At 31.8% G+C, this 27,852-nt stretch overlaps 1 protein-coding gene and 1 long non-coding RNA gene across 6 annotated transcripts in view; both read right to left on the reverse strand.

Moving 5' to 3' along the window:
• LOC105320498 (uncharacterized) overlaps positions 1 to 27,852 on the reverse strand; it is a 140,373-nt gene that overhangs the window by 73,653 nt on the left and 38,868 nt on the right. For all 5 annotated transcript variants that reach the window (XM_066079298.1, XM_066079299.1, XM_066079297.1 and 2 more), the window contains exons 7-10: positions 18,595 to 18,816; positions 18,159 to 18,198; positions 6,353 to 6,526; positions 497 to 634 (exon numbers count right to left, since the gene is read on the reverse strand). In XM_066079298.1, the coding sequence (XP_065935370.1) occupies positions 497 to 634; positions 6,353 to 6,526; positions 18,159 to 18,198; positions 18,595 to 18,816 (574 nt within the window). The remainder of the gene's footprint in view (positions 1 to 496; positions 635 to 6,352; positions 6,527 to 18,158; positions 18,199 to 18,594; positions 18,817 to 27,852) is intronic.
• LOC117689491 (uncharacterized) lies at positions 9,281 to 9,693 on the reverse strand. Its single transcript, XR_010711557.1, has 2 exons — positions 9,574 to 9,693; positions 9,281 to 9,418 (listed from the first exon to the last, which is right to left on the reverse strand). It is a non-coding gene; the product is annotated as an uncharacterized lncRNA (long non-coding RNA).

Genomic DNA, 27,852 nt, shown 5'->3' on the forward strand with positions numbered 1-27,852 from the left:
GATGGAAAAATGGGCTGACATGATGAACAAAAGGTGATCAGAAAACCTCACCTGAACCTTTAGTTCAGGTGAGCTATAAATTGATGTTGCCATCTTTGAAGGTTATAGTCTATAACTATGTATGAATACTATGTACGAATCACAAGTCCAACAATTTATCCACTTGGCTATGCATGGAGTACGTTGCAAATTTATGTCGATAAAATCCTTAATTATAATAATGTGACTAAATGTATATAGATTGACTTCCTGTGCTTATAGTTTCATTTCGAAAGAAGTATAGACTGGTAAAACATAATTAACAATACCAGATATTTAATTCATATACACAGTCCTTTACTAAGGAAAGAAAGTGTCACAGAATTTCATGCTTTTAATAAATCAATGCAATATTGTAAAGCTTGCTATTAACATGGAGAGAAAAGATATTGATTTGCTCATTATTAATCATAATTTGCAAAGAAAAGATATATAATTTATATGTATAAACACTTACCTCTGATATCAATTCTGGTTGAGGTTATTTTCATAACCTCTAACATAGTGAAACATTTTTCAACCAACAGTTTCATATCTTGACCAATTATGTAAGTTCCTGTGTAGCATCCTTTTTCTTTGCACCAAGTCAGGATCACTAAATATAAACAGTAGAGGTAATAAAGCTCCATGTGTAATGCGGCTAAATTAATTCACTCCCCAATCCACTGATAAGTTATTCTGCTTATACAAAATAACTGCAAATCAATGATCTCATATCTTGTTAGTCGTAAGCTTGACTAACAAAAAAAAAAATTTCAATTGGAAGTACTGATATGTATGAATTAGTTGATAAGAAATAAAATTTCAATTTTTGCTGCTGTTATAAATTCAAAGTCATGGAGAATGCTTACTGGTACATAATGCAATGCCTGATACCCAATCCATTTAATATGTATAATTTACATAATAAAATATTTTCATCAAATCTACTTAAACAGGATATATATATATATGCAAATTCAAGTAATAATTAGTATTTTTCTTTGATTAACATGCATTTGATATATATGATTTTATATCTATATATTATTCACAATTTAATCATTTCAATATTTCAAATTAGTGCACGAAAATGTATCAAATATTTGTAAGTTTGTGAGCAGAAATGAAGACAGTCGAGCTTTAAATTTCATATTAAATGAAGATGGCAATAATAGGCTAGTCCATCATTTATTTCCAAGCAGAGTTCTCAACACAAGAAAAAAAATACAAAGCGTTTGTTTTTCAAATAACTCTGCATACATGGTATGCTTCTGATTATTATCATTTTTTTTTTTAAAAAGTTTTGACATATTTGATTATTTCCATTTTGGACTCATCCAATAGATTGATGCCTAAAAGTCGTAAATGTGACATTATGGCGTGAAGTCATGAATAAAAACATGCATGATGAACATCCCTTACTCTACAAAAATCTTGCTCATTGCTGCTTATTACAATCCAATACATGTGATAAGTCAAAGACAATAAAACTGTAACAATAGGCCAATAGGCCTTAACAGTCACCTGAGTAGCAAATAACCCATACATAAACTTGTCGAGGAGTCTCATATATTCATTTAACTGGGTTTCATTCTGGAGTAGGAAAAATTATGAATTTGTAATGACAACCACCTCCCTGCCTTAAATCTTTCAAAAAGAACTATGAAACCTATAATTTTGGAGAAAAACTTAAAGATCTGGTCTACAAAATGATAAATTCAGTTTTCCTTTCAGGTGTGTGGGAGTAAAGAAGATAATTATTAAACATTATATGCATTAACACCTATACATCCATTTTGGCCCTGCCCTAGAGTCAAAACCCATACTCCAGAGGACATGAAATTTAAAATTTTTGTAGAGGACTTCCTGGTTAACATAATCATGAAGTCAGTTTTTCATCTAGATGTGTGAGAATAGATAAGAAGATTTTAAAACATTTATGCATTAACACTATCATACAATTATTTAATGATTGAGCAGTATATATACCCGAATATTTTCCCGAGGTGCAGGGAACAGCTCAGCATGATCTATTGCCTGAGGCCAACAGCCGAGGGTAAAAGATCATACTGAGCTGTTCCTGCACTATTGACTGTTCAGGCATTAAATAATTGTTTTATTACCTAATTCCGTTTTTAGTATTTTGTGTTCACAATTATAAATTACAGAAGGTTTTCATTCCATTATGCATTCTAGGTCATTGTTAATAGATACCAAGATGACCTAAAAGATAAATTTTTAGAACAATAATAAAATGAACATAATAAAGTTATCTTTTAATCTTGTAGCAATTTCATTTTTTCTAAAATTCGTTGCCTGTCCAATAGATCACAGTCTATCGACCGGCAGTCTAATAGTTCGCATTCTATTGACAGGCAGTTCAATAGATCACTTTCAAACCTGAATACAAAAAAAATAGATGAAAATATTTAATTTGTAATAAAACAACAAAATCCCTTTGATTAGGTAGAAGTAAGTTGCCATATTACCCCCCCCCCCCCATGTCCTGAACCCCTGACCGAGGGGCAATGAATTTCACAATTTAGGTAGAGGAGTTACTGGACATCATAACCATGCATTCAGTTTTTTGCCCACACATTTGGGAGTAAAGAAGAAGATTTCTAAAAGATTTAATACATTTTTACTATGTGGCCATATTGGCCAAACCCTAGAGCCTCAACCCCTGACACAGGAGTCATGAATTTCACAATTTTGTTAGAGGGCTTCATGGACATCATAATCATGCATTTAGTTTTTAACAAATATATATGAGATTAGAAGAGAAGATTTTCTAAGATTTAATATTTTTACTATATGGCCATATTGGCACCACCCTAGAGCCTGAACCCCTGACCCAAGGGCCGTGAATTTCACAATTTTGGTAGAGGGCCTCATGGGCATCATAACCAGGCATTTAGTTTTTAACAAATATACTGGTATATGGCAGAAGAAGATTTTCTAAGATTTAATACATTTTTACTATATGGCCATATTGGCCCCACCCTAGAGCCTGAACCCCTGATCCAGGGGCCATGAATTTCACAATTTTTGTAGAGGGCTTCATGGACATCATAACCATGCAACCAGTTTTTCCCTTACATGTGTGGGAGTAGAGAAGAAGATTTTTGATAATTTGGCTTTTTTTTGCATATTTGGCCCCACTTGTGCTGCCCTGGGGGGTAGTAGAGCCACCAATTTCACAATTTAGATTCCTCTTACCATAGTGATGTCTCACACCAAAAATGGTAACAATTGGACTTGAAGTTTTTAAGAAGAAGTTAAAAACGTAAAATTGTTAACGCACGATGCACGACGACGGACGAAAATGGATAGAAATACGTCACCGAGTTTACTCAGGTGACCTAACAAAAGGCCCATGGGGCCACATCGCTAACCAGAGCAACAATGGGCGTTCAAAAGATATTGTGCCATATGGCCGCTTCGGTAGAATAACAAAAAATAAATATTGTAAAGTATTCAAATTTTATTCTTATTTTGGCATACACATAATCTTTGACATGGTACCTTCATGGAATACTTTTTTTACCCAGAAAATCCTATGCAAGATATAAAAGTAAACATTTGGTAGGGGTACACTGTTAACTTCCAATTCCCTATATTTTTGTTCTGCTCCCCCCCCCCCCCCCTTTATAAAACGATCAAAAGATATGAGAGCATAAAGTACATTTTCTTCCTGAACTACGTAATAGTTATTGTATTTTTTTTTTAAATATAATAGTTTTTGTATTTTATGTAAAAAAAATCCTATAGATGTGAAGAAGAAAATTGTACCTCAATGCGCTCGATTCCTCAAATTAAAAACATTCAAAAATTTAATTTGTCTTCTCCATTATAATTAAATGACTGTTGTCTACCTCGCGTGACTCATGTGACTTTTATAACTTTACTCACACTTGATTGTTGAATACACTGGAATGAAAAATATTGTCACGTGACATGTTACAGAGCTATAAAAATCAATGTTATAGTATTAACAGGCACATCACTCTAATTTACTAAGGCCCACCCATTATTTTCATCTTTAATGGCTACAAACCAAGATAATTTTCTACTGTAATATTTTCTTATGATAGCAATAATTCCCTTATCCTCGCAACATAAATCTGTCAGAACTATGGAAACTGTTTAAACGGTGTCGTTTTTATTTACTCGTTTCTGAAAAACTACCAAATTGATGTAGATTTCACATTATTTATTGTATAAAGAGGGGGCCCAGAGAGTAGTTATATACGGCATATCATCCCTTAATATTTTGCACAAGTATTTATTAATAACATACTCTTATTCATATAGAATTACTAATGATCAACCAAAATTTCAGCATCAATCGTAAAATTATAAGCAAGATACAGAGCTTACAATTCTGCTAGGTTTGAGTCATATTTTGTTCACATGAGTTTATCAAATTCAGCTTAAGATTTTAAACTTGGTATTTCCTATTCAGCATTTAAAATGGAAAAAAAGAATGGCCTCAGATATGTGTACAAACATAGAATTGTGAGCAAATCTCTGTATCTTGCTTATAATTTGAAGCTTAACACTCAAATATGATTAGTAAATAGAAATTGTAAACAATTAAACATTAGAAACATGCACCATTTAATAACAAATAAAGACTTCGCACAATTTTTTTTTCTAAATGAATCATATACATGTATATACCTACATATTTCCGCCAGCGATATTAAACTCTATTTAATCTGAATAAACTCGAGAAAATGCTGAGCATCTCAACAAAACATATTGCATTAATCTACCATTACGCAAAAGATCATACCGAATTACCGATAGAATGATTTTTATTTTAGTACTTTTTTAATACATCAGAGTTTGCTTAATTTGCGCAGGTAAACAGTTCACTGTCTGATTTACCGAAGTCTCTGTTTGATTTGATACTAACAAATCACAAAATACAGGCGATAGTTCCCAGGTTACAAGTCATAAATAATGAAAACGAAACGAAAATCAAAACAAGCTAACACCACCGTCATATGTAAAAACTGTCAACGCATTGAAATATTTAGCCTCTATTTACTTCACAAAATCGGCACCAATGTATTTTGCATGTTTCAAAGATTCCCTTCCTACGCGAACTGTTGCACTACAAACAAATTCATCTTTGTCAGATCGACCCTTTTATCATACGTCATGGCTGCTTTAAACAAAGAACCTCGTTTTAGAAGTATGGAATAGGAGTCTTGGTAAAATGGGTAAGCAAATCCGTGCCGGGGCAAAATAAAAGCTGGGGTAGATCGGCAATCATCAATTCCAAAATCTGCATTGTTTTGCAGCAATATTGACAGTGAATAAAAATATACTGGTCCATAAAATATCCTGAAAATTTTAATGAGATTGGCAGATTATTAACTGCCAATCTTTTGTTTTGCCCCGGCCCGGTTTTGCCTACCTTTTTTATCAAGACTCATGGATACCAAACCCGAAGCTATAAACTGATTAAAACATGCCTTTCCTTTATTATTATTTTTCGTAATAACTCAGATTTGAAACAGAATTAGCCCATAATTTTTGCAATTTATATTTACCTTTCCATAGGGATTATCTATGCTTAATTACATTGAATTTGACTCAGTAGTTCTTGAGGAGAAGATTTTTTAAAATGCACCCCCCTTTTTCTACAGTTTCGAGGTTTTCTCTGCTTTGAATAAAGATTGGTCTTTTATTTCTGCAATTTATATTTGCCTTCCCATATGGATGCTTTGTGCCAAATTTGGTTGAAATTGGCCAAGCAGTTTTAGAGAAGAACTTCAAAATGTAAAAAGTTGACAGACGGACAGACAGACAGACGGACGGACGGACAGACGACGGACAAAATGTGATCAGAATAGCTCACTCGAGCTTTCAGCTCAGGTGAGCTAAAAACAGTTCATTTTGTGTACCGCCTGTACATATCACATGTAAGCATTCAGTAACACATTTTCTTTAAGTTGATGCATTAAACATGTATCATATTATTTTTTTTATGACAATATTGATTTTGCTAGCTGACCCACTGCCTGCACTATTTCATGATATGCAACTTTCAAACCCTAGATATGTCGTTAATAGGTGTACTCTTTTGTGTTTTTATATGTGAAAAACTTAAGGTAAAATTCATATAGAGAACAAATGCATTTGATGTAAAATGTAATTAGGAAGTGAACTTGAAATCTATAAAGTTGGGATTCTTGAAGTAAACACACTCATTAAGTAAACATAAAGCAATCCTAGGGACTGTTTTTGGATTTTGCTGTTTTGTGTCTTGTCTGTAGCAGTATATTGTATTAATTTAAAAATAAACGTATCATAGTACCTGGGCCACATGCTCCATGTTCTCCATGTCCATATTTTGAATTTTTGAGACTTGAAGTAAACTTGATGACTGCATCTACAGGTTCATTTATTTCTTGAGACATCAGCTGGATCAAAATGCCACTTTTACTAATCCTGTTCTCTAAAAACTGGAATGTGGGATTCAAGGTGAAATCTACAAAAAATTGTATTAATGTACACAAATATCTCAATTGCTTTAAGAAATGAAGATAATAATTTTTCTATTGATCGACGTATCAAAGAAAAAATTGACCGGAAAACTTTTTCATCAATGCGCTACGCGCATTGATGAAGTTTTCCAGTCAATTTTTTCTTTGATACGTTGATCAATAGAAAAATTATTATCTTCATTTCTTATCATTTAATAAAACATTTTCAAATAAAAAAATGTGATGTGTCATTGATCAAAAATGTAAATAATGTAAATGAAGCGGCGCGTATGAATACAAAACAACAACAGCAACAATATTCAAAATGGATGCGCTTTCAGCTGATGCAGAGCTATTGAGCTGAATTAAAGGATTAAACACAAATAGTGAGTTAAAATCTGAACCGGCTGAATTGAAAACGAAAGAGAAATACATGCCATAGCTTGTGATATTATTCCCTGTGCAGAAAAACTCGTAATAAAACTAGTTTTCATGTGAGATCGCTGGAATATGCAACTGGACATAACCATCCAAGGAAAGGCGATCGTGGATGAAAATAGCTGATATGTCGACAGAGAATAGTATGTATAAGCGACTTTTGTAAACGTTGTGGTAACTAGATAGCCAGTGATGTACTTAAATGATATATCAGCCGCTTGGAATACGCAGAAGGAGTTGATGAACCACTCATAGCTTTTCTTTACGACGCTTATTCTGATGACCGATCATGTACGTGTGTAAATTTAAACATTATCGTTACCAAATTTGAACAGCAGTGTTACCGTGAAAGTTTATAGGCCTATATGTTCGTTATAATATTCCTGGAAAAGGAACAGCCAGCCTCGCTGTAGATGTTGATTGATCTCAAGCAGACGAAATCGTGAGAAGACGCTTAATTTTCTATTTCGTGAATCAAATAATGTGTTTTGTTAATTGTTGAAGGTTAAACTTTCAATTTTTTATATTCACAAGGTTGCATTTTGTTTGCTGACAATAAAACAGACACAACTTTACATTTTCTTGACAGTGTTTATCTTGGAAATTCCCGTTTTATAAATAGTGTTAGAACAGTTGAGAAAAGTAGATCCGGCAAAAATTTTATTGATGCAGTTATCAAAGAAATTTTTCGACCAATCAGAAGCGCCGATATCTCATCAAATGAATAAATATTAAATGATTTTAAAATCATCAATCAAATTTGATAACATCAAAATTACTGCAAGAAATCTGCATAATACTATAAACCTTGAAAATAAGTCGCAGCTTTTTTAGCTTTTGGTAAAAAGTGGGGTTTTATTTTCAAAACCTTCTTATTTTCAATCGCGGTTCATTATTCAAACAAAAAACCCATAAGGGATGAGAGCAAATTAACGGTTAATTATCAAAACAATACATAATAATCGACTGATTGTAAACTATAAATTCTTGTTTGTTCTAGAAATAAGATTTCAGGTAAACAATTGTAAGAGATAATTAAATGAAAAGTTTTCAAGTGTATTTAATTTATTAATTATTTCCATGTATTAGAATTTTTGTCCACTCTGACCACTGTTCCTTGCATCAAGTACATTCTAGCTAGTGTATTCACCTTTTGACTCATCGTGTGGTCAATGTTTGTTTCACAATTTCCGGTAAAGCATGCACCTGTCTCCTTTCGGACTTTACAATAATTATGAATTGATGAAAACCTTATTTACTTTATGCCCCATTAAGCAAAAATTTGTTTGCATACTGACAGACACAGTTTAAAATAGATCGATCAGTTGTACGACTTGATAATGACATATACAACATGCAGGCATTTCCTCACAATGCGTATTTGATAATAATCCAATAACTGCCAGGACTAATAGATTATCAATTTAAATTAATTGTTTGGTTGTTTTGGTTTCTATCCATAAACTTTACTTTTAAGCGATTTGATTACTTTATCAGTGACTATTAAAAGCCTTGGAAATGTCTTCTTTTCTTGACTGCGTATTATGCATTGTCACGAATGGATTATTTTCAAACCATGCAGGCTTATTTTCAAGTACTGGTAATAAAGGTGGCTTATTTTCAAGTACTGGTAATATAGGTGGCTTATTTTCACAACCAGTTTATAATTAAATCTGTCTAATTTCAAGGTTTTAGGGTAAATGAAGTATTTTTGTTCAAGCAGCATTAATATAACAAGGGTACTGCTCAGCAGAGAGTTCCCTTGCAACATGAAATATTTTGGGCATAAAATGCACTCTTTAGGCATAAATATAACTGAGGAAACCAATTGTTTTGTGGAAAATCAGGGTATACATGGTAAATATGACACAAATGTTTTTTTTCTTATAACCACTTTCAGGCCTCTTGATTCTCTTTAATTGGGGCCGATATTCGGCCCCATTCCCAACGTGAAAAAGGCATCTTTTTTCCCAAAATTGAGTGTGTTTTTCCCAATTTGAGATTGCCTAAAATTAATAATGTAACTTAAAAGAAAACCATACTTATTCTAAATATATATTCAGTATATTCAGCAGTCATAAAAGCACTGTGAAGATGTGCAACACTACTGCATTGCATACATGCCAACTTTTGAAAATCTCCATGGGGGATTTTACGCGCGACAACATTTTCCTAGAAGGAAATTTCGCGGCATTTTGCCGTGTAATTGCTTTGTATACTATAAACAATTGAACTCTTAGAAATTCATCTGTTTCTTTATCTATTTATCATAATCCTAATGTGTTTATCAAACAATCTCCTCTTTCAAATGAAATCATAAATAAAGTACATAACTTTATTTTCAAATTTTAAATCAATCTTTAAAATCTCAACAAACAATAAATAGTATGGTATAGCAGTTCAAAAAGCACTAATTTCTGCAACGCAGTTGGCAAACAGGACTTCTGCTCTTGTGACATCTACAAAATAAAATGAATAATTAATCAAATTAGATATTAAAAAGCATTTACGGGTCAAGTTGCTATAAAAAGTGAAAGAAAGTATTTATAATTGTTTCCTGGCTTAAAATTCTTTAGAGATATTATATACTAGCTTATTAAAAAAATTTAGTTACCTTCATCTTGCTCCAATTTTGATTTCACAAAGAAGTTGGTAGCAGCATGTGGCTTGATGGATGGCTGTTTTCGTGTTCTTTGTAACATCATTCATTCCACCATGGTCTACCCAAAAATCTATACACACACGCGATACAGGTAAACAGCAATGGCGGTCATAATCCCGCTTTTTGATTGGTTAGCGTAGACAAGCAGCGCGGGATTTGAAATTCTAGATGGAAATCGTAAAACGGGTTGGATTATGTGAGAATCGGGATTTCGGGGTATTTTGACAATCCCGATCGGGATATCGGGATTTGTATTTTTGACAACTTGAAATCGGGAGAATCCCGCAAAAATCAGGATAGTTGGCATGTATGGCATTGTAAACTGTTTCGTGTGATCGGTAAATTTAAGCCAGAATTTCCTAAGACAGAGATTTGAATAAGTTGAAAAACGATGTTCATTACTTTTAATCCTGATATTACAGTTAGTTGATAAGCTGTTAATAGTTTATAATTCTGCAATAAATGTTAAAATTATTATAAAAATGTTTGTCTAAACAGATCTAGATCCTCTACAAAACGGTAGTAAGTGGGTCAAAGGGTTGGACTAATACCCCAAATACACAGAAGTACAGAGACTGATGTTATAAATATTGCCATTAGGCTAACAAAATCAAGAAACATTTATCTGTAAAAGGTATAAATACAAATATAGATTCAATTTTACATTAAAAAAAATAAGACTAGACTCTTGTTGCTATAGCAACAAAAAGGTCTTCCGTTCCTCATGTATAAATCTGAATAAAAAATCCAATTATCTTGTAAACAGAAAATGGATATAATGTATACATTTTGTCTTTCTTCAAAGTTTGGATGTTCAAGTTTTTGTTAGTTATAATATCTCGTTCAAAAAAGGTTTTTGTCTCGGGACCAGAAACGAACAAACGGAAGTGATTTAAGAAATGGAAAGTAGATATATATATACCTACGGTACGTTACTGTTCATCACATTGAGTAAAATGTTAAAAAAAAAAGTTAAAAGTTTAAAAGTATTGCTTAAACGCTTCGAGTAATAACCTAATAACCGGAAGTGACGTGGGACCAAATGAAACCCGTTAAACACATGTTCAATCAATGTCCGTTATCTAAATAAGTTTTGTGTCTTGATCTATAACAGTTTCTGAGATCTTGTGGGTACTTTGTTTTTTAAAAAGAAGGCTACCTGAGATATTTGAGATGTCTCACCGGAAGTAGAACTTTTTTTTTAGAATGTGTGGATGACCTTTTGTATTTCCATAGCTAAAATGTTACTTCAATGCTAAATAACAAAAACATTTCTTAAAAATCAAAATTGGGTGTACTTCCTGTGATGACCGGAAGTTACGCCGGATAAAACAAAATAGTGTTAACACATGTACATACATAGGTCTATCATCCCACAAAGTTTGGTTGTTCAAGTCGTTACCGTTTTTGAGATCTCGTCGAAATAAGATTTTTGGTCTCTGGACAGGAAACGGGCAAACAAAAGTGTTCAATGTAAATTGTATCAAATATTTCTTGTATACTTGCCTTTTGTACATTATTTTTCATTTATCTAATTAAAAATATCAAAGGAAAACAGTTAAACTGATAAACAGCTCGATTTTTTTAACTCTTCCGGTGTGGACCGGAAGTGACGGAAGACAAAATGAAACTGGTTAAACACATCTTCAATCAAATGTCTATCATCCATGAAAGTTTCGTGTCTTGATCGCCTATAGTTTCTCAGATCTCGCGGGTACAAAATGTGTTTTAAAAAAGCTACCTGAGATAATTGAGATATCTCACCGGAAGTAGAAATTTTTTGTTGATATTACGTACATCGCAGAGATTTCCTATGTATAGATTTATTCTTATATATTTATTCTATTGACAAAAAATTTGATGCGTAAAATTTTTTATCTTTTAAGTGCTTCCGGTCTCGACCGGAAGTTATGACAAACAAAACAAAAGTGTTTAAACACATCTACAGCTATAGGTCTATCATCCCACAAAGTTTGAATGTTTAAGTCTTTACTGTTTTTTAGATCTCGAGGTGACAAGCTTTTTGTCGCGGGACAGGAAACGGACGACCAGAAGTGAATTTAGAACATTTTTAATTAAAATCCTCTAGATCTTTTTATTTTCTGTCATTCCTGAAAATTTTATAAAAATCCATCAAGACATCTCTGAGAAATTCACGAGAGAAAAAGGGGAAAAAAATAATAATAATAAGAAAGAAAGAAAAAACCTAACAATCACTATAAGGTCTTCCGTTGGAAACGGAAGACCTTAAAAAGAAACATTACAATCACTATAAGGTCTTCCGTTGGAAACGGAAGACCTTAATAAGAAAGAAAGAAAGAAAAAACCTGACAATCACTATAAGGTCTTCAGTTGGAAACGGAAGACCTTAATAACTTTTTTAAAATTCTAAAAAACTGTTTCATTATTTTCTTTGCCATTTGACATATAGCTAGCTAGTAATTACACAAAAACTTTTTGGGAAATTTTACATCTTCATTAACAAACTTGTATCACATGTACACACTGTGAATGAACTTTTTTCCTTCTCACTATTATACACACGTTCCCAGATTTAAATTAAAAAAAATTAACTTTTAAAAACCCTGGTTTTTGTTCAGGGGACTGTACATTAAGCAAGGAAAAAAATTCCCAATTTCTAACAAAACGTCGCATTTTTCCCAAGCTATTGGCCCCGGCCCCAGTATCAAAAATGGGTGTGAGAGGCCTGACTTTGCAAATTCATAATACTCTTGATTCCTTTTTTGAGGACTTAATTCTGTGATAAAAATGTTTTACATCAAATTGGGAGAATATTAAATTGCAAATGCCAAATTTTTATCATAGTTCCTTTAGTGTACATCTATCAGTAAAATAAAAGCAAGATTTTAAAATCTGCAAGATGTGCTTCTTGTCTATGGTGGCATATCTCTGCCCCTTGTGTCCAAGTTGCTTTTCTTTTATTATGTCGACATGCAAGATAAAGATGTTGACATGCAAGATAGTTATGTCAACATACAACATAACTATGTTGACATGCAAGAAAACTGCATCAAATAAGAGTTATAAAAAATCTCAAATATCGCCAACATGTGACATTCAAGATGCTAGATACGCTTCCTATTGATGTCAACATGCACTTATCAATGTTAACATGCAACTTCTTTATGTTGACATGCAACTTATTAATGTCAACATACAACTTAGTTATGTTAACATGTAAGATAACTACATGTATGTTGACATGCAACATATTTATGTCGACATGCAACTTATTTAGGTTAACATACAACTTTTAAGTTGCATATCAACATATTTATCTCACATGTAAACATAACTAAGTTGCATATCAACATATTTATCTCGCATGTCGACATAAATAAGTTGCATGTCAGCATATTTATCTTGCATGTTAACATAAATAAGTTGCATGTCAACATAAAAAGGTAGCATCTTGCATCTTGGATGTCACAGGTAGGCGATATTTGATGCATGTTGACATAATTATCTTGCATGTCAACATTTTTAACTTACATGTCAACATATTTGATAGAAAAAAAACTTGCATACAAGGGGCAGAGATATGCCACCATACTTAATTGTCATTTTACATGAATATTAATTCCTTGCATCTTTTTCAAAACAATTAAAAAAGATTATCTGTAAAAAAACAGGAAAAATACCATTTTTGCAAAGTTCCAAATGACAACAAATTTGCTTAGAAGTAGGGCACACAATAATAATCCCAAACTAATCAAAAACTACAAAAATGAAAGATGATTTTATAAAAAAAATAACTGAAGATTATATTGAACTTTTTTTGTGGTACATGTGTATTTCTTTATTAATTATAAATTTTAATTTAAAACTCAGGTAAAATGGGCAGGCTGAATTTACTAATGAAATTCAGCCATATGACACCACTGTCAGTTTCCATGGCATGGAAGTAAGAAATTTTGTAAGACGATGTACTAATCGAAGATGACAAAATGAAAATAAAGTAACCCAAGACATTGAATGGCCAGACCCAGGGGCTTTTTTATTTCTTTAATTCTTATATAGTCTTAAGGTGGTATGGGACACTTCCATGTTGTGACGTATATTGTTTATTGAAATAAAATAAAGTGTAATTACACAAGTAGTTTCTTTCCATTAAATATTGTCACCTAACAGACAAGCGCAGTGGGTAAGAGGGTTCACTACAAATCTGTAAGTCAAGAGTTCAAATCCCGCTTGGAATTTTACAATTTTTACCTCTCCAAATATTTTTAAAAGCTATGTTTTGGTTGAATATTGTAAAATTTGAAAATTCTAAACTGATGAAAGTATTTCAATTATAATGTGCTTTAATCTACATTAATATCAACAGATGTCCCATACCACCTTAATAAGGAGTCTACAGTATCTTCTTTATCCCTATCCCCATGCTCTGGGAAATATATACTTGGGGGTGTTGGGTGGGGGTTTATGGTACATTAATGTAGGTGTACAGTTTCCCCTATTCCTACCGGTAGCTATTAATCAGACTCAACCTAACACAAGAGCAGACCCCAACTAAACCCCAGATTTACTTTCAGGGTTTACTTGGGGTTTACTCTGGGTCTGCTGTTTGAAATTTGTGTCCACTCTGGGTTTACTTTTGGTCCTTGGGTCCACTTTATGCACTGAAGTGTGAAGCAGACCCATCTTTCATCTTTCCATCTTACTGCCTGTAATTCCTGCCCCTTCTATTTTTCAAATACACTTGCAGCGTCTGTTTTCAGGGGTAAACTTCTGATGGGGATTAATCTCTGTGTCCTCTCTGGGTTTACTTTGGGTTTTCTTGGGGTCCACTCTAGTAAACCCAGAGTAAACCTCGAGTAAACCCCGAAAGTACCGGGTAAACCCAGGGTTAAGTTGGGGTTTACTTTCTGTTAAGCTGGGTCTGATCTGTACTGTAATTTTGCCTTACTTAGCGATATACCTAGACATTAAATTTGAAACTTGTGAAAGCAAATTTATATTTCATAATGAAACGCAGCTGTAGACCTAACAATCTGTGGTCTGCTCATTGGAAAAAATTTGAGCTTGCATGTATGTCAGCCCAAAATTTTTGAGTTGAGTCACAGATCTGCACCTATTAATATGATGTGAATTCCGGTAATTAATGATGATTAAATTCGTCAAGGTCTCTTCTGAATCTTGGACAAGTAAAATCCACTAAGTAATTTGGAAATTTTTGCCTGAAATTTGGCTGTGTGTTTCAATGAAAATGGGATGAATTTAATCTCCTGCCCGCTTCAACTTTTCACTTTAGACATCAACTCCCCATTACTAACAGCGTTTTTTTCTTAGGTACCTTAACTAGACAATACTGAGATGGTGACCATCTCAAAGGGCCCCGCTTACAAACTGCATGGACAATATGATGAAAAAAAATTCTGAGAATTTTGCATTGACCTTGACCTAAAACTTCGAAATTTTCAACCTGGCATAGAACTCATTACACTAACATACGCGCATTTTTGTTAAATCTGAACAGATTAACTAAATGGGATAAATCAATGGTCTAAAACTAATTAAAAAGAGATCTGCTATGGCCTTCACATTGAATTGGTTCAAGGTCATTGCACGCCATTAACCAAAAAGCTCTGTTTAAAGTAGATCCAGTGTTCTGTGACATCACACTTTTTTGTAAAACATTGAATTCTTTAAAAATTGTGCAAGATAGTTTTATTTATTTTATGTGAATATAATCACATGGATGTAATTAGAATTATTGGTAGGTTCAAGATATTTTCGCACTTAATTTTATACTAAATTTTCAAATTTTTATATATTTTATCTATGCAAAGGGGAAATAACTCTTTTTCTGACTTTTCTCTCAGTTGTATGTCTAAATGCTATAGTTTTTCTTATTCCAATGATTAATTTTAAAATATTTTTGTAATTTTAGTTTTCTGATAAAGTTGACATTAAAATTAAAGAAGAAAAACAAATTTCTGCCTACAAGATTTTACTTTTAACCAAAAAAAATACATTTTTCAAATGCTAAAATATGCTTTAGTTTATGTTTATCTGGCATCTCAAAAAGTGTGATGACATGTATATTTTTTCTAACAATTGATGACATTTAAGTCTATTAAGTCGAAATCAGTTCAGTTTTTCAACTTTCCTCAGAGAATTTTACGAGTATGGAGCTACCTTAAGTAAAATATTAGCTAGAAAGGACTAAGTGGTGAGTATATACATATATATATGCTCTTAAAAAAGGATTTTGTTTGATCTGATATGACCTTGAAACTTTACCTACAAACAACATATACAGTCACTGCATACACTTTAAGCAAAGGCACTATGTGAGTGAAGTATGAGCCAGATTAGAGGAATGGGAGAGAAGATATGCTTCGGACAAGGATTTTTCATATAATTCTGCTATTACCTTCACTTTTGACCTTAGCTCTGTTTATCTGAAGTATGCGCCAAATAGGGCTAAGTGGAAAGTATATACCGTATTTTCCCAACGAATCGTCGATGCAGACGACTAGTCGAATTGCTCATTTTTAGCCAAAATTTTAACAAAATCCTACGATACGTCGATTCAGATGACACGTCGATCTTATCACTTCAAAATAGCGTATAAAACTGCAGTAACATTATCAGTGTATGATGCCACGATGTCCCCGATATTGCTACCAATTATTATTAATGATTAATATTTAAACAATTATACTTTCTACTTATGCATCATATTTTCAAATACCGGCAACATCTACAAAGTCGCTGGCACTGTAAACAATTCCCCACATCGCGTGATGTGCAAAACTAAACTTACTTTGACAGAAATATTTTATTCCCATGTATTAAAATAATCACCCACTCTGACCATCGCCAGTGTATTCGCCATTACGTAACCAGCCACCTGTTGACTCGGCGCGTGGTCAATGTTTGTTTAACAATTTCCGGTGTCAGAGGCATGCACCTGTCTCGTTTAGGACTTCAAAGGGGGTACTCAAGTGCAGAAAGCTTAGCAATTAGTATGATTTGATGAAACTTCTTAATTTGTATCCAATAAATGCAGTTACACGCTATTGTTTTACATAGACACTGTTAGAAATAGATCGATCATTTGTACGACTTTAACAAGACGATATATACGACATATATACGTTTCCTAAATTTTTTTATTTAACAATAATCAAAGAATTGGGCAATAATTAATCAATGAACTATAATCACTCTTTTAACGGTACTCTTTATATACACAGGGAGTGAAATTGTCGTATAGATGTCAGCCTTAGCAAGATTATTAGCACAACCGGGATCAGCCTACCTTATAAACAATAGAGTTGATAATTGGCGATTACGTATTTTAAGATTGATTTTGACCATAAAATATTTCTTATTTATACTTTCCACTAACAACTCTTTACTAATAAAATAATAAAAATTTAAAACATTCCCCGGACCTACTGCAATATTTTTTTTCCATTCAAGTTTGCAATTGGTTTCAATTTTACTGCGCAATATTATCTTCCCACTATAGTGATATATGGAATCATGTGACAATGTGTTTATAAAAACGGAACGGTAAAACATTTAATTGATGAAAGACAATGCACCATTGTTTAATAAATGTTATTTATATGTATTCTAGTGTTAACAGATGAGTGAAAATGATAATAATTAAAGATGAACATTGAATTCAACAACATAATTTTCAATCACACAGCCAACTCAAGATGATTAAAATTAAGATTTTTTATGCTATTTTTAAAAATTTTCTGACCTCAAGCCTACGACAAGTCGAACAAGACGATAAGTCGGGTGCTCTGCTTCAGAGAAAAAAATACCGACTAATCGTCGGAAAATTACGGTATGCTCTGAAAAAAGGATTATGGCATGGTCCAATATGACCTTGACCCTTGACCCAAACTTTATTCAAGGTCACTGCACACCCTATGACCATAGACACTATGTGAGTGAAGTATGAGCTAGATTGGACCAAGGGGAGAGAAGCAGACAAGCCATCTAGGATGAAAAAATGGACGGACGGACGGACCGACTGATCACTAAAGGGCGCCCGCAGAGCACGGCCCTAAATAACAGGGTCTAAATCTAACAAAATGTCAATTCATTGATTTGAAATGTTTATTTTCACTTTAGGTTCCCAGAAATGTCTATTGTCAAGTGGTGGATAAAATTCCTGTTTTAAATGCGTTTACCAGTATTTTAATGATATTTTAATAAATGGTTAACCAATTGACCTGAAAATTAATAGGCTTTAATATACTTTTACTATGCCAAATAAAAGTACCTTAGTTTGATAAACATTCGTGCATAGGTTTTCTTTGAATTTCACACATAAGCTGGACACACATGCAAATACATCCACATGCAAAGCCTTTGCAACAAGTTACTTGAGTGGATAACAAGTTAAAAAATATTCTTTATTTGTGCTATAATTCTTATACTTTCTCAAATTATATTTAATATGTAGTATACCCCTCCCCAGTATTTGTTTGAATTGCTGAATTATGCAAATTGATGATTCACAGCATTAAAAAGGATTTTCTCACCTTTAACAATTTGATCTGAATCATGCACATCCTGAAAAGTCTAAAATAAGAAAAAAGAAATTAAGTTTAATAATCACTGAAACATGTATCATTTCAAACAGGCATTCTGAGAGTAGATTGCACAAGCAATACATGTCTCATACTGGCATCCCCAATTAATAAGGAATTTTTATGTGCTAAATAGGTCTGGAAAATTTGGTGAAAGATTTTGCATGAACCCAATTAGTTAGGGCTAGGGCTACCCTAACCCTTATTTTTAAAGTATTTTACCCTCAGTATCTCGTATACTCAGATATAAGTTTTTAAACAGTCCCATCTAGTTCAAGTAATTTGACTGTATGTAAATACATTGTATAACCATTTTTGCTATATCCATGTTCATACCTTACAAGATTTGCTGTATTTCTATTGGAACTCAAAAGATAAAGATATTTACCTTTATACATTCTTTGTCATTTTCATGAAGAGCAAAAATGACTTTCCTTATGCAGGTTTTCCGTAAGGAATTACCATATTCATAAACAGCTTTCTGCATTGTTCTTGCAACGTGTATGTATGGATATCCTAGATTCCCTGTGCCTAATGCTGGAAATGCTATTGTTTCATAGCCAAGTTTTTCCACTTCTTGAAGACATTTCTTCACCAGACTTGACAAAACCTATAAATAAAGTAAAATAATCAAATTACCATGATATTACTTTTGATAATTAATGATACAAAATACTAGGTGAAACAAATTTGTTTCATAATTCTACAAAAAATACTAAGAGGTAAATATTTTAATCATCCCATAGACAATATCACTTCGATTCCCCAAAATGCTTTAATCAGGTGGCCGGCCCACCCTGAACCCAACATTGCATTGGCAACTTGAATCTTAATTCCAAATTGTTTCACCTTGGGCTAGTATATATATACCAACTTCCACAAAGTCAACTCGCTCAAAATGCAAAAAAAAGAAACTCATGAGAAATATTTTTGATAAATACAAAGTCGGTTTGATGCATTTATTATCAGTCTTTTACTCTTGGAGAAGATTTGATAAGTAAAATTTGTAAACGATATGTTACTTGACAACATTATTAAGGTCTTCCGTTTCCAACGGAAGACCTTATAGTGATTGTTAGGTATTATTATTTTTTTCCCCTTTTTGTCTCGTGAATATGTCAGAGATGTCTGGATAGATTTTCCTAAAATTCTTAGTGATGATTAAAATTAAAAAGATCTAGAAGTTTGTGATTTAACTTTTTCTAAATTCACTTCCGTTTGTCCGTTTCCTGTCCCGTGACGAAAAGCTTGTCACCTTGAGATCTTTTTTTTTTTTTTTAATTTATTTCACAAATGAGCCCATTAACAAAATCCAACTATCTCGGGCAAAGATAGTAAGTCATATAGTAATATTACATGTATTATAACAATTTCACCATATCTGCAAATTTCACAATATTAATTCTAAACATTTGTATTTTTGACATATTTACAAGTACATCGATATTGTATCTGATATTGTTTTTCAAACATAAAACTAATTCATTATATGTCTCTGTTTTCTTTTGAGATCTACAACACATTTTATATTTAAATATCTTGTATGCTATGAATGACACAATAGTATTAAAATAGCATATTTTTGTATTTCTCTCAAAATAAAAACCCAAAATAACATGTTTCCACTGTATATCAAATCCTAAAACTAAGCTTAAAGTTGACCATATCATCTTAACATGTTCACACTCAAAAATCAAATGTTTAACATCTTCAATTTCGCTACACATATTACAAGAAGCAGAAGACCTATATTTGCATTTAAAAAGAAAGCTGTTACAGCACACTGTATTGTTCAGCATTTTGTAGTTAAATTCACATATTCGTTTGTCATATATATCTTTTACTTTGTTTTTGTATATGTCATTCCAATGTTCTTTTCCCACTGAAAACAGTCTTTTAAACATTGCCTGGTGACAGGCAGGCTTGAATTTTTTGAACAACAAATTTTCGTAAAAAAATTTACATTTTTTGTCTTCAATACAATGTAAACCATTAATAAAAAGAAAATCACAATTGGATACTTTTTGTATATATTGACAACATTTCATATCAAATTTTAGTGATTTTTTATATATTGAATTTCTAACTATTCTATATTTACACATCCAGTTAGCTTTTTGTTTTAAAGTAGATGACAATTCTTGAAGCGTTTTGAATTGGCCATCAGCATTAAAAAGGTCCTTTACATACAATATGCCGCTTTGAATCCAATTTTTATGACAGATTGTTTTATTATCAAATTGAAATAAAATATTGTTCCAAATTGGTTGTTTAGCAAAATTTATATCAGATAATTTATTAATGTCAATGGATTTTTTACAATCATTGAAACTACAAAATACTTCTCTATAAAAAATAGGAAGTTTAAAAATCATTTCAAAATTTGAGTTATTAGTCTCCGATAAGTTTAATACATAATTGATATCTACATTTAAAATTCTTAGATAACTATCAACTATTTTGTTAATTATGCATGTTTTGTTAATCAATATTCTACACCATGCAGCTTTCAAGGCCTTAAACTTCGATTCAATATCAACAACTCCTATACCGCCATCTTCAAATTGTCTTCCAATTACAGTATCTCTTTTTATTCTATCTCTTTTATTCCAAATGAAATCAAATATGCTCTTTTTCAGTTGTTTAATATACTCAGGGTCAGGCATAGGTAAAATAGAACCCACATAAATTATTTTAGATATAGCTAGTGAATTAACAATGCATGCTTTTCCAAATATAGTTAATTTTCTTTTTTTCCAGGACTCGAACAGTTTTTCCATATTTTGAAAAGAATGTAACCAATTAAGTTCATAGCATTGATTTTTATTATGTCCAATGTAAATACCCAAACATCTAACAGCATCATTGGTTACATCAATGCCGCTAATATTATTATATTTGTCTTTTAAACTACCAAGTAGTATACACTGCGTTTTTTTTTATATTAACTTTTGATCCAGCGTGTTTACAGAATTCTTCTACAGTCTTTATTGCAACATTTAAAGAAGAAATATTTTTCAAGGCTAAAGTGACATCATCCGCATGTTGAATAGTTTTTAAATCGTCTACCATGTTTGATATATTTATATTCCTTGAATTTCTGAATTGTGTTTTAATTTATAAGCCAATATTTCCGCAAAAAACAGATATAGAGGTGCTGAGATAGGACAACCTTGTCTTATACCTCTTTTCATTTTGCAAGTTTTAGAAATCCATCCATTGTTCTGAACTCTAAAAATTGGATTTGTGTAAAGAATTTTGACCCATGAAATAAAATTTTCACCAAAATTAAATTGTTTTAAGACTCGAAAAAGGAAATTCCACTCGACTGAATCGAATGCTTTTTCAAAATCTAAAAGTAGCAATAAACCCTCATTATTGTTTTCCATGCAGTATTCGTAAATGTCTAAAATTAATCTTGCATTTATGCCTATAAAGCGGCCTTTTATATACGCTGATTGTTCCTTGCTAATCAGTTTATCAATAACTATTTGTAATTTTTTGGCAAGGACAAAAGCTAAAATTTTATAATCGGTATTTGTCAAACTTAATGGTCTGTAATTTTTAAGGCTATTTTTGTCCCCTTTCTTAAATAAAAGAGTGATAAGAGCTAACCGCTGTGAAAAGGGTAGTTCCTGTTTATCGAAAATACTTAGTAAAACTTCATAGAAGAGTGGTCCAATTGTTTTCCAAAAACATTTATAAAATTCAGCCGGTATACCGTCTAAACCCGGGGATTTGTTATTTTTCAAATTATTGACTGCATCTGCGCATTCATCAATTGTAGGTATCGAGTCGCAAAATTCTTGCTAAGTTTTGGACATTCCACGTCATTTAAATAAGCATTTATATCATCATTTTTAATAGATTTACTTGTATATAAGTTTTCATAAAAGTTACACATTACCTCTATAATTTCGCCATTACTTGCTACTGTTTTGTTATCGGTTTTTATTTCTAATATTGTATTTTTAGCTTGATGTTTCTTTTCCAAACCTAAAAAGAATTTTGTATTTCGTTCACCTTCGTTAATCCATTTTGCTTTAGATCTAATCTGCGCTCCTTTAGCTATTTCATCGTACATGTAATCTAATTCCTTTTCAAGTTTTCTTTTTTCATTCATATCAATATCTCCGCTAGGTAAATTTTCTATATCATCTATCATTTTCTCAATCAATTTTATTCTATATTTTACATTGTTTCTGGATTGTCTTGCGTAATTAATTGAATAATCACGAACCTTTATTTTAAAAGATTCCCATTTTGATATTGGATCTAATGAGTCATCTATGTTTTTGAATAAATCTAAGATTCCACGTTTGTAGTCTTCGTTTTCTAGATGCGAGATATTTAATTTCCAGTATCCTTTACCTCTCTCCAAATTACTAAAATTTAAAATACATTTTATTAACCTGTGGTCACTTAACCGCGTGATTTTTTTATGAGTACCTGGTAATCTTCGAACAACAATATTTTTTACATAATCAATTGTATCATTGCGCACAAAAATGTAATCTATTCTACTCTTCGGGGAATTTTCTGCATCACACCATGTATAACCATTTTTCGTTGGATTTTTTTTGAGCCACACATCGACTAGGTCCAGCTTATTTGTTATTATACTTAACTTTTTACAGGATTTGTCATTTTCTTTATTTAAATTGCAATTGAAGTCACCGCCGATGATTAGTTTACTATCTTGTGGAGTATGGGAAGAAATAAATGTATTTAGCGAGTTAAAAAATGCTATTCTTTCACTTTCTTTATTGGGAGCATATAAGTTAACAATTGTAAGTAAAGTTTCATCTATTTTAGCATTTACCAGAAGTTTCCTTCCATCATTTGACTTATGCACATTTAATATATCTATATTACATTCTTTATTAAACAAAACGGAAACGCCTCTGCTAAAGGGGGAGTCGGAGAAAGCATGTATTGCTTTTCCGTTTCATTTTCTATCATACAATTCAGCACGTTTCTCTATAAAATGTGTTTCTTGTAAAAGTGTAATATTAATTTTATTATCTTCTAGCCATGAAAAAATTTTATCTCTTTTTTCTGACGAATTAAGACCTCTTACGTTCACTGATACTAAATCTAAACTTGCCATATTTCAAAATTATCGTTGACAAAAAGAAAATAATGATAAAAAAAAATAAAAATAAAAGTATTACTATACTTTGAATGCTATATGAAAAAATAGTAAGGGAAAAATATCAACATCGTTACTGTTTGATGCATTTTTATATACATAATATTAGTACTTCCTATAAAAATGCATTAATATTGTCGGACACATTGTTTTCAGAAAGTGTATTCTGAAATATAATATTACTGAAAAAAAAACATAGGTACTAAACTACTCCTTATTGGAAAGTAGATTATCATAATAATAGTCTATAATTGTATTAACGATTATATTGAGCGTATTAAGAGATCTTAAAAACGGTCAAGACTTGAACATCCAAACTTTGTGGGATGATAGACCTATAGCTGTATATGTGTTTAAACTATTTTGTTTTGTTCGTCGTAACTTCCGGTCATCACCGGAAGCACTTCAAAAAATATTATTTCTACTTATTCAATTTCTTATATAAATATGAATAAACATATAAGCATAAATCTGTGCAAATGTGATCTATGCAATGTCAAATCAATAAAAAAATTCTACTTCCGGTGAGATATCTCAATTATCTCAGAAAGCTTTTTTTAAAACACATTTTGTACCCGCGAGATCTCTGAAACTATAAGTGATCAAGACACGAAACTTTCCTGGATGATAGACATTCGATTGAAGATGTGTTTAACCGGTTTCATTTTGTCTTCTGTCACTTTCGGTCTACACTGGAAGAGTTCAAACAAATTGAGCTGTTTATCAGTTTAACTGTTTTCCTTTGATATTTTTAGTTAGTTCAATTAACAATAATGTACAAAAGTCAAGTTTACAATAAATATTTAATACAATTTACATTGAGCACTTCCGTTTGTCCGTTTCCTGTCCCCAAACAAAAAACCTTATTTCGATGAGATCTCAAAAACGGTTACGACTTGAACAACCAAATTTTGTTTGATGATAGACCTACGTATGTACATGTGTTAACACAATTTTCTTTAATTTAGCGTAACTTCCGGTCGTCATAGGAAGTACATCCAATTTTGATTTCTAAAAAATATTTTGTTTATTTAGCATGGAACATCATCTACACATGGTAAAAAAACAAATACCGGTAAAAAGACATCTCAAATATCTCTGGTAGCCTGTTTTTTTAAAACAAAGTAGCTACAAAATCTCAGAAACTGTGAGAGATCAAGAAACAAAATTCATGTGGATAATGGACATTTAATTGAACATGTGTTTAACGAGTTCCATTTGGTCGTACGTCACTTCCGATGCTCACTTGAAGCGTTCAAGCAGAAGACTTTTTTTTTAACTTTAGATTTTTTTAACATTTTACTCTGTGTGATGAACAGTAACGTACCGTAGGTAAATGTACTAAAATATCTACTTTTAATTTCTTTAATCTCTTCCGATTGTCCGTGTCCTGTCCCGAGACAAAATCCTTTTAATTATAATAAACAAAAACTTGAACATCCAAACTTTGAGGAAAGACAAAACAATGTATGAAGATATGTTTACTATGTTCGCAATGATCCGGCATAACTTCCGGTCATCACAGAGAGTATTCAAAAATTGACATTTAGTCTTTTTGTTTTGTTTAACTTCGAAATAATTTCTTGGAAATTCTTTTACAGTTTATATTGTATCCATTTTCTTTAAAAAGTGAAATGGATTTTTTTGTACCGATTAATACATGAGGAACTGAAGACCTTTTTGTTGCTACAGCAACAAGAGTCTAGTTTCTCTTTTGTTTTTGTTGTTATCCGAGTTTTAATTTTTTCTATTAATTGTTACATAATTTAAGTTTTTAATTTGTCCATTATTATATGTTGTAGGCATGTCCATCCCCCATTTTTAGGTAAGTATTCCTAATCAAATACAATGTACTCCCAATTAAAATTTTGGTCATTCTTTCAATTTTCTGCATTTTTTCTTTTTATTTATAAAAATGATATCATAATGGCTGTTATTCTTATAAAAGCCACTATGGTTATAAATGCTAATTTTTAGCATTAGAATGGCCCATGAGTCACATTGCCCACCTGAACAAATTCTTGTATCATTCTAGTATATGAAACTCTATAAAATATTAAAAACTCTCGTATATTCCAAGATTCAACAATACCGGGTATGTTAAAGGTCTTACTCAAGGAAATATAGCCAATCAAACTGAACTTATTCAATTGAAGTTCCATGTACATATTTATTTTCTTTCTTTTTTGGCATCTAAGTTTAGGCCTACAGCATAGAATTTGGACTCATTTGCTAGGATAATTATCAATTTAGTGGAGTTGTCTCACTGAATTAAATGGAACTAAATTTTTTTATGCCCATGATGCAACTTCCTGCAACGACTGGGTCGGTTACTTTCAAAAGTAATCACATACAATCCCAATTTCGTAAATATTACAACAATATACTGTAAAACCAATTTTTATTCGTGTGCGAGAAATTTTTGCGAGGTTAGCGAGAGCCTTCTCATCACGAATATTTCTCGCCGCGAACCAATCCTTTGTCTATAGTTTTTATAACAATACAGGTCTGGATAAGGCTTGGTCGCAAACATTAGTCATCGCGAACCAGTTTATTGGCAGTTAATCGTGAAATAAAGTCACCGCGAATAAAAATTGGTTTACAGTAACCCACTTTCCAACTTGAATTTTATAACTTGCACAGCTTCCTTTAGGGTCGCCATTACTGTTTACCTGTGGCACATGTTGTGATTTGGAATGTGTGAACGTGTTGGGAGGTTAATTGTATTGCACACACAGAGAACGACCCAGGCGATTGAAGTTGATAGTTTTTTAGATAAAGAATGTCCCCCTCATCCAAGCATTCCCCCGGATGTGATGGATGAGGGGCATTCTTGGAAGACAGCCTGAGGCTGAGGAGTATCAAGTAGCATTATTTCCTGGCTATTATGCTCGGGATCGCCCTTCAAAAAAAGCTAAAAACCTACCTGGAAGTGACGTCACATACCGTATAAATAGTGCTTCCATTGTGATAAACACTCATAATTTTAAAGCAGATTTATTGTCAAATATGTATTTTTATTTGAGGTGGGATAAACAATTCTCAAAACCCATACAGGGAGGGAACCTTGATACTCCTCAGCCTCAGGCTGTCTTCCAAGAATGCCCCTCATCCATCACATCCGGGGGAATGCTTGGATGAGGGGGACATTCTTTTCATCCAGCCTTCGGCATATCGGAGTATCAAGTAGCATCTTCAAAGTATTTGACAATAAATAAAAATCCTTCCAAGTAGAGAAGATTCTCAATCAATGATTTAAATAAACATAGACCATTTTAATAAATCAACTTTGGTTTCATCATGTGGAAACACAAAATTGCTTTATCATCTTAGCCAAAAAACACATCAAATGTACCCATTATTTTCCCCACCAATTTCTATAATAATTGTCCATATTGTGGCTGCATGATTAATGTTTTCTCAGAAAATAATGTTTTAAAACCATTCTGCCTCATTTCTCTGTGATATACCGTAATAAAATACATTGTTGTAAAATCCAAACTATCTAATTTTCTGTCTGTAAGATGTTAATAGAAAGAAGAATGAATTGCATTCATTGAAATGTTAGATTTTACTGTCTGATATATAGGGTACATTATAATAAACATATAATACAGCTATAATGTAATTAAATGTATGATCTTCTAGCTTCCAATGTAATGTAGAAAACAAATGTTTTCTTCCTTGAATATATTAAAGTACCATTATAATATTTATGCATGATTAAGTTTTGCAACATAACTAAGGTACAATGACCCTCTGATCAGAAAAATATTTACTCTTCATTAATTACTTATATGTCAATCATTCTTTTATAAACTAAAAATCATATTTATATATATATACATGTATGTCCTATTTTGTCTAGCTCATATAGCTATATATTAGGATCAGTTAAGTTTTCTTTGAAACTTAGATATTATCAGTAAAAGCAATAGTATTCAATTGTGTACAGAAGGATGTCAGGTATAATCTTGTCTGATGTCTTTGAACATCAACGTTCCTTCCTTTGAAAATTCTTAAATCAATATCTATGACTTTCCTGGTATGTGGTATTTATACAAAAATCAAAATGCTAATCTTTCATAACACATCCATTTTGATATATTAATACACTGTACAACCAAACTCTGCATGAATTAATTAGTTTTAAGAAAACTGATTTCAAAACTTGCAATCTTTTCTAAATTTGATAATTATATCTTCAATATGAAATAGGTTAATATAAATGACCTATGTTAACATTTTAACCTCTAGCTAGGAACTGTTTTCTCTTAAAGAATATGGAATTCATATTTCATTTTCCATAAATCTAATATATGTATCATTATAAACAATCTATTATTTACATATACATGTATATTCATGGAGTATATATAACTTTTCCCTATAAAGTGGGAACATTGTATGACATTAATTTTTTGTGTATTAACAATTTATGACAAGACATGAAATCTAATATTAAGTTCTTTGTAATGTCATTTTTTGGTCGTC

This window comes from Magallana gigas, chromosome 3 (genome assembly GCF_963853765.1).
Source record: "Magallana gigas chromosome 3, xbMagGiga1.1, whole genome shotgun sequence".
NCBI classification, from domain to species: domain Eukaryota; kingdom Metazoa; phylum Mollusca; class Bivalvia; order Ostreida; family Ostreidae; genus Magallana; species Magallana gigas.